The following is a 19,765-nucleotide window of genomic DNA, read 5'->3' as shown; positions in this document are numbered from 1 at the left end:
AAAACCGAATACTTTCTGCGTGCGCTGTAACCCGTCCCGTATACATGACTATACGTACGTACTCTTTTGGCAGTCAGTATAAGTTCCGGATGTTTGAGGTTACTCGCGTTAACCGGCTTCGTGCCTCAAGCTTCGTGTCTCAAGCTTCGTATATTGCGCGTACCAGCCTCATTTATTGTATTTTACGTAATCGTGAATGTCGTTTTATTTGCACGTACCATAGTCACGAGATATTTTTCTCTGGCCAAGCCAATGCTGTTGTATCTCGACCTTCGGCATCTCGCCGCGTTTTCAGATGGAGTACAGGTTAGGTTAGGTACGATTGCTCCGTTCGTAGAAATGTTGTTTCAACTCATACATGACACCTCGTTTTGTTTCGATACAATGAAAATATTTCATTATACGAAGTTTATTATACAAATTCGATCGTGTATTCTGTTTGTACGATTGTGAACAAATTGACATACCAAAATTTATCGATTTCATTATTAAGGTGTGCATTACGATCGATGCGAGTTTAGTGACTTTTAAATCATGACCAGAATAACATATAAGGTTTGCACTCGTTTAAGCTTGGATCAAACAGTCGATAATCGAAGCGACAGAAGGTCGATGGACCGCAACGAGACATTTCGTGGGACGGTGGACACACAATCGTTCGCGACCTCTTCCGTACGATACAATGCACGTCGTTCATGACAGCCAGTGCCATTAGCGAGAGAGTTAACGTTTTACTCTATTCCTATTGCGCAGGACGATTCCGTGGAGCGTCGACCGAGCACGGAGTGTCTCGTGGCCGCCACGAGAGAAAAAAAAGACCGCGGAAGGCTCGTATTCGCTTCCTTCCGTTATAAATAAAGACCGTCGAAGCAACGGTCCGGAGTTACCCCGTTTGGGTCGGCCATTTTTCATACAGAGTGCCATAATCGTCGAAAATACAAATACAGGAAAAATATATTTGCCACTCATCGAATTCGACTCCATTGAAATTTTAAAGCGTGATACGGAAATCCTGCCATCTTGAATACCTGTTGTACCTTTTTCTATCTAGTAGTAATCAATTACATCTAAAATAACTAGAAAAGTAAGGAAAAAGGAAGAAGGAGAATAAGGAGATCATAATTCGTCGTAAAAGTGCAAGTGACAATCGAAGAAATTAAGTCTAAGAATTTCAGTGGGAATTAAAGAGGCCGTGAAGATCGACGAAAATAAAATCAACCGATCATCGAGTGCAGCGTACACGGTAGCCGCTGCCAGAAGCGCACAGTGGAGCCCATAAATTTTCCTCGGCGATCGTGAACGCACTAAACGCCGAGCCGTGGAGCTGCCTCGAAGTAACAAGCGACGCGAGCCGACCTCTCGACCGGGCAGCCGTCAGGATGTTTCAACTGGCCAGCAGCCGGTAGCTTCGTTACCGGGCCTGGTTGCGATCCTCAGCCCCTGGAGGCGGAAGAAGCGTGGCCGTTTCAAGGATCGCCCCAAGACGATGTCCATACGCGTTAGCGGTGTATATCTGGTGCCTAGTCCAGCGGCCAACAATGAGTCTGGCAATGAGAAACCCAGTAACCTCTCAGTGGAGAACAATTTACACCAGCAGCACCATCATCATCACGCGGCAAAGACCGTGACGATCGTTGCTGGACCACAGAGGAGCAATAGCCTGGATTATTTAAATTTCGAGGAGAAACGGCAGATCATCGCTTCTTCGTTGTCTCTGAGTGATTTCTTGGCTCATGGACCGGCGGCTGCTGCTGCCGCCGCGAAAGAGGTCGCTGCTAACACCGTCATAGGTGAGTTTTAGAACACGTTTTTGGTAGTTTGGAAGAAAGGGAGTATAATTAGGTAAATAAGCTGGGAAGATTCTCTGCTTTTGTCTTTGGCGGAGCAGGGAGGCTATGTCCGAGAAATGTGTGTCAGTGAAGTGCACTGACCTAATGCGGCTAGTATGCAATATGAATATTTAGGAAGCCTAGAGGGGCTTCATTTTAGAAAATTGTAAATTGACATTATACATTAAAATGATATGCAATATATGTTTGTGTATGATTTAATTAATAGATATTTATAAGAAGAAAGAGATTCTATATTATCGAGACCACTCTAAAAAACGAAATTCCCATAGAAATTTGTATGTAGAATCCAAAGTAGCGGAAACGCATTTATTCTCCCATTAGCTGTTGAATCGGTTATTACCCGGATACCCACTTTTCAAGACCTCCATGCTCGCGCACAAAGGAACAATAGCTAGCACCCAGGATGCTCCTAGATTTTACCTAGCCTTCTACCTGCCTAGCCACCTTGGAATATCGCCCTGTTGCGATCAGATGACTCGAGCGTCACGATTCTCTTCTATACTTTCGATTATGTCGCGACAACGATCGACCGCCGGTCGTCTATTGTCGTCGCGCATCGCGGCTTTCGTGAACGAGCCTTTTTACCTGAAAGGCGGTGCAGCTGCGCGCGATTACCGTTCTCCACGTGAATCGTGGAACTCCACGCGACCGAGTAAGCCTCTCCTGGTAGAATTACAAAGGGGCAAAGGGAAGGGATAGAAAGAACAAAGGAGAGGGGGAAAGTCAAGGAAAAAAAGAAAGAAGACGTAGTAGCATAGAAAAGGGAATTACCGTGGTTCGATTACGAGTCAAGGAACTCGTGTAGAAAGAGAGTAGAGTTCCATGGCCTGTAAACAAACCCCGCGTGTACACCGTTCTCTGACTACCTACACGTGCTTTTTTCCCTCCATTCTTTTTCGTGTCTCCTTCCGGGATGTTTCCTTCGACCGGCGCTATCTCGCTGAGACGTCGGTCGTTGCTTGAAGAAGGGACAAAGGGAGGCGGGGTCTTTATAGAGATTCGCTTCGCCGCATGCAGCGAGACACAAGTTTTTGAATCTTCGCATCATTGTAATGCATACACATGCAACGACACTATGCAATTGTTAAACTGTTTAAGACATAATGGGGTATTTTTTCAAATAGACCAGTGTATAAATTAGATTAGCGTCTTAACCCTTCGTTTGTTATTCCATTACGAATTAAAATACTGTTATGCTGCAATAACTATATTGCAAAATTTAGAAGAAATTTTCATGTAAATTTTGGATATAATTATTTATCTGTCAGTTAATATATTTTCCCCATATATCTAATAGATTCTAAAATAGGAAATACATGATTTATGTATCGTCGAAACATTTATAAATCTTAACAATTTACAATTTTGAGCGTGCTCGTGTGATGTACGGGATTCACAGTTAACTATTTAAGAGTTAATTGCATAGGAGGTTCAAAATATTTATGAGACAAACGTTAGCGTATATACGGATATTCATATCTGGGCGCATATGTATATGTATCTATATTTTTTTTTTTCCAAGTTATGTCCACCATCAATCATTGAAATTGACTTTGTACCTTGTAAGAGCAATTTCACCTTCCAAAATCATATTCAATCACTCTTATAAATAGTACAAATAATAAATAGATTTACATTATGAATTATTTGATACAAAATGTCATAGTTTTCTGAACTTCTCTTAAAAGGTAATATAAGTAGCCGTGATACTTGAAACCGTCTCAAACTAGATCTAGTTTCGAATTTTGCATCGAGATAAGTCTCGTCGTGTGTAAGTTACTTAATGCCTAAGGGAAAGAGAAAGAAAGGGTGACGGAGGGCTAGCGGACTCGCATTTTTCTCTTTCTCTTTTTAACGGGAACGTTTGCGCGAAGGGAGCTTTGTTATCGCGCTCCCACGAAATGCCTCTACCATTGTCGTGGTAGCCTTTTTGTTTCAACGCCCGCGGCCCTGATAGATCGTTAGGCCTCTCTCGTTGTCTCTGATCGTTCGTGCTTGGTTAAGGCTTTGTACCGACTGGTCTGGAGAATTAGTACTCTCTGGTAGGTATAGTGTGTTGCTGGTTTATCGAATTGCTTTTAGATTTGCTGACATACTTGAATTTCGTTCGATGGATGCGTGTAAATGTAGTAGAAAATTGAAAGAACGTACTGCAGTATTCTCTACGTTTTTTAAAATTTTAAACTAACAGTCACACTAAAACAAGTATTGATATATTCCATATTACAAACATATACTAGACAAAGAAAAGAGAAGAAAAAGTTTCATATATAAATAAAGGTATCATTAATAAGATATTATTTTATTATTTAATCCACATCTTTTTCTATAACTTACATTTAATACTTCAAAATCATCTACTTCCTAAATCAAGAATATTTCGCGTTTCATCCAATAGTCACATAAATATTAATAAAACGGTTGGTCTTCGATAACAGGGAAACATACAAGGGCATATTTCAGTGAAAGATACTCGGAGTATCTACTCGAAACGTAGTTTCCAAGAACACTTGTGTTCTTCGTGGAGAGAACGGAGGTTCGAACAAGTAATCCTCTGTTCGACCGTTCTCAAATTTCCTTAGCCGAGGAATATTGATCAGGAATCTTGTTATCCGCCTTCCGCTCCTGCTTTCGTGCGACCACTTTTCGTGTACTATTTGATCATGCAACACGTGTTACTTTGGAAGTAACCAGCTTCGGTACCAATGGACCATGTTTGTGCCACGTATGTTCTACGTGTTTCGCGATGCGTTGCTGTAGGAACGCGTAAATCTAAACCAAGCGGTTTACTGCATGTGCACCGCGGATGCAACATCGAGTAATTTACATGGAGAACGGTCGGATTTTAATACGTTTCCCAGTGTCTTCTGCGCAACGAACGTAACTGCGTTTATGTTGCTCCGCAAGTCGTGTTGCAATTCGCTTTTATTCTGTCTCGCGCAGCGAAAATTCCATTTACCGTGTCTTGTTTGCGATATTTACAAATGGCGAATGAAGAAACATTGATATTGAAATATTAATTCGTGGAAAATTTATGTTGATATTGCACACTGAATGTGTACACTGTTGCTCATAAGTATTAATATTTATGAATGTTACATAAATGTGTGAATTAATGGATACAGATACTTGAATGTTCGTGAAGTATAAAAATAGTATAAATAATAATATAATGCCTGTGGCAATATCAGATATGTATCATATGAAATTTAAATTGTCCATTTAGAACATTATTAATGGTATAATAAAGTAAAATATACGATTCGTTGAAATAGTGAGTTGGTTTATATATTATTGCTTAAATTAATCAAGATAGTCTCCTCAATTTGAAAGAACCGTTCCTATCTTATCTGTGATTTGATAACCAAACGAGCTGAAAATAACGAACTTCTTAGATAATAAAGCGATCTATAGTGTTTGACATTTGCAGATATCAATTTTTTATTGTGTATTAATATAATATAGTACGTTTTACGAAGTTAGGCGTCTCGGCGTTAATCTCCAAGTGTTGGATAGGGGACGAACAAAACATGTTGCAATCAAATCTATGTAGATATCTTTGAAATTAAACCGTTCGAAAGTAGATCTTGTGTTTGGTTACCTTAGCTCGTATCATTATTGATAGTTTACGATAGTAAGTAGGCAAATGGAAAATTTCCATTAAACGAACAATAGCTTTCTTTGCTGTACTGTTTGGATAACATACTTAGATACATTTGTAGATTCGTTGAAGATTAAACTGTTAAAAATCTATCAAATGTTCTATTTTCTTAAACGATAGTAATCTTTGCAAGAAGTCATTAAAAGAAACATTTGTCATTTGACGAAATGCTACATTTTTCCTAAATTTCGTAATGACTCAATATTTCGTAGTAGGTACAACGAAACTCGTATAATCGACGATGCAAATTAAAGACATCGCCATCGTCAACGTCTAAAAATGATTAAAATTGGACGAAAATCGCCACTACAACGTAACAAACCGCAAACATCATGCCAATAATACCTCAATCGACAGGGTATAGTATATCGATGACCGGTAGCCGCAATGATAGGCACTCGACTTCCACCGCCAAACAGGAAACGTTAACCTTTCCTACATCCGTGTTTGCGCATTCATTAGTGCAGATAATCGATAGTCAACGATCGATTCGCGCCACGTTCATCGATATTTCGGTTATCCGTTTGGGGCGTGTCGCGGCTACGTTTCCTCTTTGCAAATTGCTCTTTCGTTATGGTCTATTGGTTTCTGTCTATCTGTTTACAATGAAATCCTCTTCTTTTTAATCCTTCCGGCATTAAAAGTATCAAGATCACTTTGATCCTTTCAACTTTCCATAGCTTAGGTAGCTATATGCTTTCAATGAAAATTGTAATCTTCTTTTGGTAAAAGTGTACGTCGTAGCTCAATTTTCTTTGCGAATGAAACATTGAAAGGTTTTTGTAGAATTTAGAGAAGTAATTAGTGTTTGCAATCTTCCTGATGCACTTTTATTAGAAAGTTAGGAGAAATCTTGGTTCTTATTCAAATAAAAGGATGTTCGCACAAAATTGAGATGAGAAATCAGATATATTAACATTCTTTCATATTTTATTCAAAATTGAGTTTTTTAACGATATAGAGATACTGTTAATACGGCAGAAAATGATCTAAAAACAATGGTATACATGATCCGTAACAATGTTACAAACATAGATGGTGTTGTTCTGTGAGATAAAACACAATTGGTACTTATCAGAAGGATTAAGGGAGCTGCATGAAAAAGAGAGCTTGCTTCACAAGACATAACGTAAGACGCAGCCGCGCCTTTCCAACGTTGCCGTTTAATCATTTCTTCTCCCTAAGGCCAACGATCAATCATCCACGGGTACCTAATACGCGTAATTCGTCATTAGCACTTAACCGTGGACGTTGGTTTGGGAATTGTGCAACAGATGTATGGAGAAACCTGGCTAGTGTGGGATAAAGCTTGATATTTTATTTCTTATGTAATATTTTAATTGCGTAAAAATTGTGAAAAAAAGACATACAATGTTTGAGGAAAGTTTAGAATTTAATGAGAAATAAATATTCGATTTTTAATCAATTTGGTCAGTTTCGACGGTTATTCGTTTGAATTGTTAGAACGTTTTATTTTTAGAGGAAAATTCAGCTTCGAATTGTATGTGCAACGTGCTTGCATCATAAGGAAACTTGTGTATCACGTTAAAAATTTTAACTTTAGAATCTGCAATACATTGGAATCGTAAGCGGATGTGGGTTTCAATAAAACAAACCCAACTTCGATTTACGTCATGAGTACAGATCAGAAGGAAAGTTTCTGGGGTAAAATAGCGAATTGTAGGTTATTGTAATAATATAGCCGCGGAAATGGATGTGAGAGATTACTTTAATGCGAGTTCGTTAAGTGGTTCTTTGAGACTAACGTATGTTGCAGAATGACTTGCTATTCTCTGTTAGATGTTTGTTACTAGACAGCGAAACAAAGGCTATTATCAGTTATTACGTCAACTTCTCTTGTTATCTTTGCTATGACAATAATCGTAGATTCGTGGAATCATCGTCATTTGATTTTCATAGTCGCGCTAGTAAATATATGAAAATCGTGAGAAACCTTCTTCACTGACAATGATTCATGTGCTAATTGGGCAATTTTTTCAAGGTTTTGGAACCATGAATCATTTTTCTGACAATTTTGTATGAGTACAAATAACTGCTAATCGTGTTTGTTTAGATATCGATGATTAATTTGTGATGCGACAAGCATTTATGACAACTACAATTTATACGATTCAGTTTACAGCTGTTTTCCTTTTTAATACCTTTAGGTTGTTACGAGTGCAATATCAATATAAATTTTAGTTTTATCGTTAATTTGCATTATCTCCTTGCAATGCTGTTTGCATCGCACAAATGATCAATAGATCACTACAATCATCCGTTATCTAACCAAATAGCCCGTATATTTTATCTCCTTACTAATCCCTGCAATTTACAAATCGTTAACGACGTGATATTCGTTTCAACGCGGATCTCGCTATTCTATTGCCACGTTACATTTCCCCTGCTGTTTCATATTAAATCGTCAGAATCCTAGAAGGAATTTCAATTAAATAATAGTTTGTTTTTGAGAAAATGAACACTAACAACAAGAAGTTAAAAAATTAAATTCAACATAGAATTCAGGAGTGAATTTACCTTCTGTGAGAACTATATCAAATATCGAATGAAACTAAAATCACAAATAATTATTCGTGTTTCCCATTTGATTTTGTCTGAAACGATTTCCGCGATAGAGTTTCCACTTCTTTGAAGTTTCTCTCCTGCGCTGATGATTAGTGGTGCAACAACGTGGAACATTCCTGGGGGTCGGTCTAAAACGATGACGCAGTCTCGGCGCGACGGGGTCCGGCTGTTAGGTCAGCGTAGAGGCATAATTGCGCAATGTTTAATAGTAAACTGCAGGAAACGATAAAACGCGCGACGCCAGTAGGAGTAATGGGTGCAGAATGCAGACGTAACGTGGCAACAGCGCACGGAAATCATTCATTGAGCCAGAGAGCCGCCAACTCGTCGACTGCTGATGCTCCCGGTTGGCCAGCCTGCTGGATAACATCGTACAAACCTTTGGCCGGGGCTCGATGGTTCCCGGCAACGATGGGAGGGAAAGGACGGTGTAATTCGACGTCTGCGATGCTTCTTCGGATCCTCGAGCCGCGAACTGCAAGTCGTACACTCAAATGGGATCGTCCGTCTTTTCGTGGACGCTTGTTGCATTGCTAATATTTTTTTACTGCGAGCAAATGATTCTCTATCGTAGAATTTCGTATTGGAGAGTTCTATGTTGTAAAATTTTCTTATACCGGGAACATATCATCAGGGGATATATCATCGTGGAACTTTCTATTATAGAATTCGGGAAAGCATATATTTAGTGTTGGTTTGTTAATATTCTTCAGCTGCAATCAATTCCTTTGCGTCATAAAATTTTTTATGGAAAGATATTTCATTGTGGAATTTTTGACTTTATGGTTTGAAAAAGTATCGAGGATCGTCCTATCGTAGAATTCGGAGAAATATTGTGAAGTTTTTTATTGTAAGATTTTAGAAAGTATCAAGTTGATTTCTTAGTATTCTTTAGACGCAATCGAATAAAAATTTCGATATTCTGCCGCCTTTGCAAACCTCCTTTTTAAAATATTGTATGGTTACTTCATATTTGACGATCGTAACTATTGTTGAAATTCTCAGTAATGAATATTCTAGATAAGTGTCTGGAGCCTGGAAATTTAGCAACGAGTATCAGTCAGTTTAAGTCCTTGCGTATCTTGAACGGCACATTAAATGATACAGAATCGTGCTCCTGAGATTCGTGTGTTAGCCATGATGTAGTATTCGCGAGCGAAGCAATATATCGCTTGCGTGGATTGTCTGCGTGATATATATATATTTCTCTCGGCTTGGTAAGCTTGAAGGCATTTCATTGTATGTTGAAGTTAGGTTAGAGATACGTCACCGACAATAAATAAATTTCGGCATTAAGTCTGCGGTACTCGATCGACGTGTATATATGAAAGACAAAAACTTTGGAACGACGATTTTATAATCGTTTTATTTCAAAGTATTATTATTTTTACGATTTGCTAGCTTTTCTCTAAGGTCTAAGTCTGAGAAGTAGGTCATTGAAATTATGGCAGAGAAGTCACGTGTGCAGTTGCATGCCTTCTGTTTCACAAAAGTACCGTAAAAGGACGAATAGTTTGGTTGGCTTGTTTAGCCCGCTACTGGCCTCGTAAATCTGCCGAAATGATCGTAAACCTTCCGCTCTATCTTTCGTCGTACGTTCTTGAACTTGATATCTCTATCTACCTGGATTTTATTGTCGGCGCTGCGAGTAGAAAGAAACATCAAGTTTCGTAATCACTTCCTGACGTCAACCATTCGCGTACCTAGCGCAACCATTTTCATGACATTATGGAAGAGTAAAATATTATTCGAGTCGAAGATTTATCGATGTCGTTATCGATGTTGGTATATTTGATGGAACAGATACAGTAACACGTCCGAGAGTATAAAGTAGAGAACATAAAATGAATATAAGATCCTGAACGAGATCCGATTCACCTTATCTTCCTACGTGCCTCAAAGTAATTATCGTTTTGGCTCTCGAAACATATAAACTTTAACATCTGACCGGTTTTACAAGTCGTATCATCGATTACCCATTATATAGTACTTTTCCACTGACAATACGATTTGTATTTAATTTTCTTGTCAGGTAATGATAGAATCATAATTGAGATAATTGATTGTGGTAACGAAGAAGTGAAATAATTGACACGATATAAATGGCAATAAAATAAACATTAAAAGATTAAATTAGAGGTATTTAATAGAAAATAAATGTTTTGTATTAAATTAAATAATTACTAAATAATAAAAGAAAGTGAAACTGAATTAAAAGCGATTGAAAGAACTCGTCATCAATGTTTGAAATCCAACAAAATAATGAAATAGAGGAAAATATCTGTTAGTTTTTCAACTTTCTGTCACTTAAAGCTATTCATTCTCATCGTACATTTCTCATTTTATTATATAATACGCGCAATGCGCAACAAACAGGTCGTTCATTGCAAACACACTCGCATTCACAAATACTTCGCAGAAGCTGAAACGGAACATTTAAAAGGTCTTTGCATCGAAATGAAAAGACTAGAACTTTTTTTTCGAACGGAGTATAATTTCTCTGAAGGGAAGATAAGGCTAAAGAAACCGGAAGTAACTTAATTTTCCGGCCGAACCATGTATGAATTCGTGAACGTCTAATTATTTTCTTCACAATCGAGAAAGATAACGAATTCACGAACAAATCTCGAGATTATTTACGAAAATCTGCAATTTTGTAAGTGTAACATTCCCATAGTTAATTCGTTATAAATGATTGGTATATGAAATGAAAAATTTGTCTTATTATCCCAAATAACTTTAAAATGATGTTGGAAAGTAGGTATGTGAATAGGAATAAGAAATTTCACAGAAAATATTCACTTTCGTTTCATCCTACTTCCTGATGTTCTGTAGCGTAACAGATGGCGAGGGTGCATTGTTCTTGAGATCTTTGTAACACTTTTGTCTGAGAAACACTTCGTCATTGGTTCATCGGTATTAGAGACTAATTAAAACGCTCGCATAATTCGAGAACGTTAAGTAATGCATTATTCGAGCTGGATGAACCGTTTTGTTCTTCGTATAAAATTCGTGCGCTTAGTAAAAGTATTTCTCGACAATTTTCTCTGTCTACTGAATCCTCCTAAATGATAAAATTTCGGATGCTATCATCCCCTACAAAGATAAATTAATAACTTTTTCGAATGCACTATAGCAGTATATTTTATGGAAATATATATCTAACGTTATAGAAATTTGATTTTCATGTTAACTATTTCGTAGAGTATCAGTTTGAGTTTAGTAAAAACAATGATGTAAAAGATTAATTAGGCATTGTTAATCAGGCAGTTTAATTTATTTTAAATTCGCCCAATAATCGATAGACAGATTCCTTAAATCCTGAAAAGTATATTGTCTAGTAACGTTTATTACACTTTGAAAACTACAGATATCGAAGACAATGAATTGGTATTTGAGTTAAAGCTCGTGGTTCCTCATAAAGAAGCCACATAATAACCATCGATTTTGGCCAACCACAACAGGGGATCAGGTATGCCTATAACTAGGTCACGACTCTAACCATCAATCTGTTACCTTGAAGACTGTATATTGTCCTCCATGTACCAACAAAATTTCATAAAAATCACATCCCTCATTAAAGTATTCCAACAAAGGAATTACAACATTCTTGGGATACTTCTTAGAGAAATCTTAAAAAATGCCTAAAGCCAATTTGATGCGTAATGTTGCATTTCTTCTTTCCCTTTTATAAATATTTACTTTGAATATACTGTATGTTTGTACTTGTCATTATATAAAACCTTAAAGAAATTACTTCAAGATTTTTCTATTGGATTCACCCAAATTGATTTACGCCTGTGCCATTACTTCATCCGTACCTAATTATCATCTTCAGGGATTAATATCAGCTGTATTTTTACTGTTAGTTACATTTCTGCATTCAACGCGTAATAATTCACCGATTCTCACAAAAGTGACTTCATCTTTGGCGCAGAAGCTTCTCTTATCTGCCTCCACAGATAATAGCCTCCAGCAAGCTGTCAATAAACATCGATGGAAGTATCGTATTAATAACCGCAACATTTAAAGGTCAACGCAGCTCTGCGTTTTCTCTCACGCGGAAATGCATCTTCAGCCTCAGCAACCTAGATCACAACCCCCGTAATAGAGATGCTCGTAATCGGCGCCTTCAACCTGCTTCCACTTGCTCTTGCATCTTCTCTTCTTCAGTTTTGCGTGAACAGTGACCGCAAAATGCTCATGGAAAGAATTCGAATTTTTCATCCAAAATTGAAGTATCGTAGAACCTCCCACGGTAGAATTTAGAAAAATGTCGAATTTGGAGATGTCGATTTTGTCAACGTGGATAAATTTTCAATAATACGGGCTTTCTATTATGAAATATCGCGCTCTAAGATGTTTCATCGTAAGATTTTGCGCTGTGAAATTTCGTCGAAATTATAGAATCTGCGTTTGTGCTACTATTTTATATATAGAATTGCGTTATGAAATATATTTTATCAAGTGCATCTTCAGCCTTACTTTCATCAGCAGCCTACGTCGCAACCCTCATAATCGAGATGTTAGTATATAATCGGTGCCTTCACCCTTTTCCATTTCCTCTTGCACCTTTTCTTCTTCGGTTTTGCGTGGAAGATGACTGGGAGGATGCCCATGGAAAATCGTGGGATGAGTTGAGTCCGGGAAACCCGGCTCATAGAAGATTCATCGTCTAATTTCGCGGGCTTGTGTGCCCGGAAAAGGCGTCTTCTTCCTGGAGAAGCGTCGACCTGGTCGTTCCTATTCGGGACGCGCGGAGATCTGTGATCGTGGCTGCTTTTTCACGTAGCCGCGGGCTTCGTTTAGTCTGACGAACTAGCCGTTGAACGAACGAAAGAACCTGAGGCAAGGAACTTTCTACACCCGGGGGATTTCCTCGTCAAAAGAGTTCAGCCAGAGTAGGAAGTCGATGTTCCGGATGTCGACGCCACACGACTATTTTACGATTCCATGAGGTTGACACAAATGGACGATCGGAAGTTTCAGGGCTCTCGATGTATCTATTTTGTTTCCCTTTCGTTGAATATTTAGCTCTTCACCAGTTTATTAGAGATTTGTTGCCTCGTCTGGCCAGTGATCGTGAATTCTTTATTGGATTGACTCTTCGCTTCTTTGAGGTTTAGGGAGGGATTGGAGTAGAATATTTATCCGTTTCTTGAAAGAGATAAATAAAGTTCATTCAGAACTTGGAGTGTGTGAAAACGTTGTAGGTTTATCGATCAGAATATTCTATTTTTGGTTATGCCTGTTTCAATTGAGAAGTTGTATTTTATATTAGATACGTGATAGAGAGCAGTTGCTTTTTTCCAGAATAAATTAGATTAAAATAATATGTTTAACACTTTTAACTTCTTGTCTTAGAATTTATTTTAAGCCATACGTGTCTGATTGGACTATTTAGTTTTTTGGTAGGCGCAATCAGGTATTATATAACAAACAAAAATTTCAATTTCTATTAAATTTATTTATGATGATATGGAAACTTTAATTTATTTTTGACATATTTACAATGTGCTGATGTAGCACACGAATCCCTGAATATAGTAACCAAATGCTTCAAATATCGTGGCGAATATAGTACGTTAAAATTGAGTTTGATACTTTTCGAGAAAATCGAATTTGAATATTTATAAAGTGTATATACGTTCGAGAAAATTGACTCGATGTTTTTTAAACAGTGTCTACATTTTTGCGTATTATTACCAACAAATTCGATATCAAAATAACTAAATATATTAATACTTTACATTTATATTTATAAATATACTAAAATTAATATGATAAATAACTTGAATCAATTTCGTAGATCTAATTATATATCCCGTGCCGAATAAAGACACACGAAGAACTCAGTTCCTCTGCCAGCTGTTGGCATAGGTACCTCACGATTCTCAAAGTAGATTTCCTTGTAAACGAAGATTGTCACGAAAAGATCTTCTTCTCCAAAGTCTTCTTCCACATTAATCTACATATCTTCATCATTCACGAAACTCAGCTCGCTTCCTTCATTCAGAAACATGTCACACACACATTACCCGTCATATCTTTTTCAAGAATTTTCAAACTGAACTCGAACAGCGGAGCTCGAAGCCAAGAATTCTCTGGTTGACATAGAACCAGTTTGCCTGGTTTAATATTAGAACTTTTCAAAAGCTTCGCGTGTCTGAGTCATCGAGAGTGAAAAAGTAAGCGGAGATCAACACTCGGGGGCTAATAATTTCATTCATAAAATTTGAAGGTGGTAGTTAAAATGGTCGGTGTCAAAAAATGCGTCTTTAACGCGTCTTGAAAATTTGCTCAACGTCGCGGTGGATCGATTAATCTTCGTAGCCTCGCGAGATCGCCAGGCCACGTCTTTCCCGTGGAATGTCAAGGCTGGTTCTTCTAGAGGCGAACATAAATTCGTACGTGGAACGATAAACACACACGGTTGCTATCGTGGCATCAATGGAGACACGTTCACGGCCAGATGAAATCATCAATCTTAAGATCGTATTTGAAACACGAACGATTTGTTTGCCAGCTTTTTTACTAGCTGTTTGTCTAGCTTTTTACTAACTTTCCTTCGGTCGATTGTTTTCTCGTAAATTATTCGTGTTTTCGATAAAAGAATTTACCTAATCTATGCGTCGATCCTTTTCTTAGAGATTGATGTTATATTTCAGTTAGATTTAAATTGCTACATTCATAGATTTTTTATACGATACTTATTCATCGTTTGAAATGCCTAATGAATATTTAGGTGTTTACGTATTTAGTATTCATTAAAATGCAAAATTGGAAGACACTCTGCTGACAGTTAGATATTAATGAGATATATGCAGCGGTGTTTATTTCTGCATATTGCATAGCAACTCAGAAATGATTGATAAAGATGACAGAAGATTTTTGATCATTTGTTATAATATTATGAAATTTATTGTTTAAATTTATGCATGTACGTATTTCTCGTCTGTAATTTTTTAGGTACTATTTTACATATTAGTTATTCTACTGTTCTATTTTATCATCATATTATTGCATCAATAATTAATTATCAATTTGTTACAAGTGAAGAAGAATTTGGTTATACTACATGCATATAAAATAGGTTATTGGATACATTAAATTATTGTTATTTGTTATTTTAATGTTTCTATTACACCTACCTTAATATGTCCGTCTGTTACATTTTCCTCGTCATGATAATTATAATAGTTTCTCGATAAAACAGTTACTCTACAAACAATTTCTCCTTTTCAGTCCCAAGTTAGAAACTGGCTTTCGAGCATCATAATCGAAAATAATCCGGAATCATACCGGAAAATTCATGACCGTAAGAATTTATTTAGGATCGGTTTTAAGATGATGGCAACGCAAAGCTATTTGCGGGGGCGTCTGACAATCCGCAGAGAGCGAACATCATTCGTGGCAGTGTTATTTTCAACGATGTTCGATATCGATCATCGGCCTCCACTTACACTAGGACGAGTCACCCGTAATTTTCCATGCACCCTTCTATCAGACAACGACAACGCAGCCACACGGTGGCAAGCTGTCTCTGGCAGGTGCCTGGATGTAGCCAACTCCTGTTGCAAGCCTTTCAAAGTAAGCAGGGGAAACGTCTCTTGAATGAAAGAATAATTTCGTGGGTCAAGACACGGCACCATGTTTTTCTTTCTTGGAAGGGAACAGACTATGGGATACGTGCGTAGGATTTTATTACTCACGACAGATTGTTTGAATCTTCGATAAAATATGTCGCGTGACGTTCGTGTGTACGATAATAGTAGGCAGGATACAACAAAAACTTCGTTATATTCTCAACCAAGATTAATTCGCATATATTCGTAATTCTATGTTTTTTGTTAGCAAAAACCTCTACTCTGTTAGGATGAGTGGTCGATTTTCTACTTTTCGTATTTAATATTCTCTCAATAATGATTTTTATGTATTTTGTATGGTATCGTTAGACTGATATTTATGCAAATTCGTATTTTTATGAATACGACTAAAGAAATCGAACCCAAGCACAAATATAAATATTTCTTTCTACAAATATAAATATATATATATATATAAATATGTAGATATTTTATATAATTTTGCATTCTACATGCGTTATAATATTATACGCATCATGTGTGCACCTGTAAATTTCTCATAAATGCATCATTATCCACGGTTTAACCATCAACTACAAAATTCAATATTTCATCCTCGAACAGGGTGAGTTGAATCGAGGATCCACGAACGAGCGATCAAAGAGTAGCTCGGAAAGTTATACGAAACGTTGTCGTTCCTCCAGCGACATTTGTTAATACGGTAACACGGGCAAGTCGGCCACGCTGTTCCTTCCATACTCTTTGTACATCGACGACCGTGGGCGAGAGAGAGTTTCCGGGACGACCAGGTGAACACCGCCTCAGTCCCAGGAGCCGCTTGACGCCACCGCTGAAGGGAGAGTTAATTTTAGTTGTGATACTCGCCGGTTATTGAACCGGAGCAGGAAAAGGGGTGACTTGAGCGCGCGGACGTAAACTCTCTGATCGATGCTCCTGAATACAGCAGCGGTTCGCCTCTGCAACCGAGGGGACCATACGTTTATGATGATCTGAAACCCTAGCAACCTGGATGATGCATGGACTGACCATCGTTCCTCTTTGGGATATTATGCTGATGTGGTCGTGTGTCGAGGATCGGAGGGGTTGATGCCACTGTTGCATGGTATCGGAGGACTTTTGTGCAAAAGTGAGCTCGAAACAGAGGGTGCAAAATTTTGCTGTTGAATTACAGACCGTTATTTTGGATTTTAGATTATTATACGTTGGTATTTATTATTTTAATATAATTAGAGTTTAGATACATTTTTGTGTATTTATTGCTTTTACATATTTCTATTTGAGTTTGTAATAATTAAGCGATAGTCTTGTCATATCGGTGCTTAGAAAATGAGAGAATCGATATGATACGAAGGATTCCAGTAGTTATAGATTGACACTCTTGCAAACACTATCATTTTCTTACTATCGTCAGAAAATGTTTCTCTTTTATCTATTTCGAATCTCCTCCATGTGTATGTATCATATATTGCCACAAATGTTTTAACTAATTGCAACGAAATTTTCATTCTCTAATCTCAACTAATCATCCTTCTTCGTTGTCTTTTCACAAAACAAACGTCTGTACGGAATATCCGTGATATGTGTCATTTATCCACAGAGTCATCAAAGATCTCTCGTAACTTTCATTATTCGATTTAGCATTCGGTTTTCGTTTCGTAGCTCGCTAGATGAAACGGTAGAGACTTCTTGGTATCGACGTGCACGCTCGTGCACAATAATTCCCAGTGAAAAGGTTGTCGCGGCTAACTCTGTCTATTAATGCCTCGTTGATGATGTTAGTCATCCTTTGACGACGGCGTGTCGACGTCGAAGCTTTTTCACGCGTGAAGGAGTCATCGTTTGCGTCATCCGTCTGGAGATCGACACAATCGACGAGCGTGTTGCAATTACCGTGGCAAGGTGTCTCGATACGTTTCGAGAGAAATAAATTCCCCTCGGGAAACAGGTTCCAGACGTTCCACTTGCTCACGGTCAGGGAACAATCCATAAATTTGTACGGTTATTCGTACCCCGGCCTGTTTGTCAGTCGTATAAACCGCTGGAAATTTACTTTGTTCGTATTCGTTATTGAAAACGAAATTGTAAGATGCAATGGAGAAAATTGAATGCTTTACTGCTTGGAGTACTTGTGCTCTCTTTTAGTATTTTATTACGTTTGCTTTGTGGAGTTCTTAGAATATCGAGTAGATGTTGATAGACTTTCAATTTTTTTATACTTTAGTGGCTAGATGTTTAGATCCTGTTTCATTCTTCTATATTGTTAAATAAATTTTTCATTATAAAGTGTACAAATTGTTTATTCATGTAGATTGTTTTAGGCTACAGTGGTGCAAGGGTTAGATGATAGATTATAGTTTAGAATAAATATATATTAATATTTTTCATTAAAGAAGTAGAAAGAAATTGCTTTTCTTTTCATTACCAATATTATGTATAAGTTTCATAAGAAAATTTCACGATTAAAGACACGTGTATAAAGAAATAAAGATAAAGAAATGAAAAAGTCGTGAAGTATTTGCACTGAAGTTAACGAACAATTAAATAGATTGAAATATCCTGATTCTAAAAACATGAAAGTAAGGAAGGTTATGACATTCCCTCTCGTTCCTCTCTTTTAATGCCGCCGTGTTTTACCCTATCTTCTAATTGTACTCATTAAGCGTGCATTAACGAGTTCCGTTCTCGGCGAGAACGAAAGCTCTTCGTTCGTACCTGACGCGAGGAAAAAGCACGAATGCACATTTCTCTGTCTTTTAACCACCTTTCTGAATATGTATTTCTGATTGGAACTCGTGGGAAAATATCGGAAACCATTGGCTGCGTTGAAAAGTCTGAATTATTAAAAGTTGGTTGTATTTAACGAGAAGAAGGATTATTATGGTAGAGGAAACTTTTGTCTCTTCATTCGAAGTGGAAGATCTTCTTTTGCAATTTATAACGCTTTCGTTTATTCTCAAAGTACCTCTTATGACGCTTCTCGCTTCTAGCGAAGGAGGAAAATAAAGTGATTACTGAAATAGAATGAATTATTACGTCACAGCTTCCTCAAAAATATCCTTTTGTCTTTCCTCCTACGTAGAATAAACTTATAAAAATAAGATACTACGTCAGGTATATCTTGTGAATATCGATTATCCTTTGGTGAAAATCATTTGCAAGACTGCGCTTATATATACTTTTCCTATGTACTTATAGTCCCAGAAAAAATATTTTCTGTTAGAAACGATAGCTTCTGAGCGTCGTCGTGAAATATTATCATATGATGATTAAAAACATAAAAAATTCAGAACACAATTAACAATCAGCACGTACACTGATTCTAATGAAATTTACGTAAGAGACAGTTCTGAGAAAAAATAATTTACGCAGTTGTATTGACAATCGTTCTTATTGAAAATTCTTATCGTATTAAAAATTGGACTTTATTTGTTGACCTTTTTTAGCAAAACTCTAAACTAATTTTTCATGCAAATTTGTATATACGAGCTATACACCAAAACAATCGTTTTTTATTACATAATAGTAATTATTGCTGATATAGTAAAATTTCAATGAACATAAAATATTTCTTAAAATGTTTCTTAAAAGAAATATTTGTTTTAAATTAAAACAAAGGATATCCATCGATTATCCCGTTTAATCTTCACGGGTTGAATTTTTATGTAATTCAAAGGAGCTAGCCAGTATCGGTTTTTTTCGCAGTGCAATTACACAGAGAATCGTGGTGGCCATCGGCGTGAATTCTTTCATGTAATCGTTTGCAACGAGGATCCGTTTCCTCTTTCGAGAGATGTCGGATAGCAGCGTCCTAATTGTGCCAAGTTTCTTTTCTACCGTCTTCTCCAGCTTTTATTCTCGTTTCTTACCGCCACGTCGTCTTCACCAGACTCACCTAGCCGACCTTCTACGTTTATTGTCTTTGTTCGTCGAGGTTGCCTCTAATTGCAGGATTACCGCGCTACTACGATCAAGTTCTTAAAAACTGACTGGTTAAACCTGTTAGTCGAACTCAAACGAAATTTTCAATAACGTAATAAAAATTACATGAACTTTACAGC

General features: G+C 37.2%; 1 protein-coding gene across 7 annotated transcripts in view; it reads left to right on the top strand.

Moving 5' to 3' along the window:
* The window catches only part of LOC126916656 (phosphatase and actin regulator 4B), a 356,259-nt gene that overhangs the window by 24,491 nt on the left and 312,003 nt on the right, over nt 1-19,765 (top strand). For 5 of the 7 annotated variants that reach the window (XM_050722670.1, XM_050722674.1, XM_050722669.1 and 2 more), the window contains exon 2: nt 754-1,790. The exons of the other annotated variants lie outside the window; for them this stretch is intronic. In XM_050722670.1, coding sequence (XP_050578627.1) covers nt 1,487-1,790 — 304 coding nt within the window. In that variant the 5' untranslated portion in view covers nt 754-1,486. The remainder of the gene's footprint in view (nt 1-753; nt 1,791-19,765) is intronic. 7 annotated transcript variants of the gene reach the window in all.

This window comes from Bombus affinis, chromosome 5, assembly GCF_024516045.1.
Source record: "Bombus affinis isolate iyBomAffi1 chromosome 5, iyBomAffi1.2, whole genome shotgun sequence".
Taxonomy (NCBI): domain Eukaryota; kingdom Metazoa; phylum Arthropoda; class Insecta; order Hymenoptera; family Apidae; genus Bombus; species Bombus affinis.
This window is presented reverse-complemented; position numbering and strand designations above follow the sequence as displayed.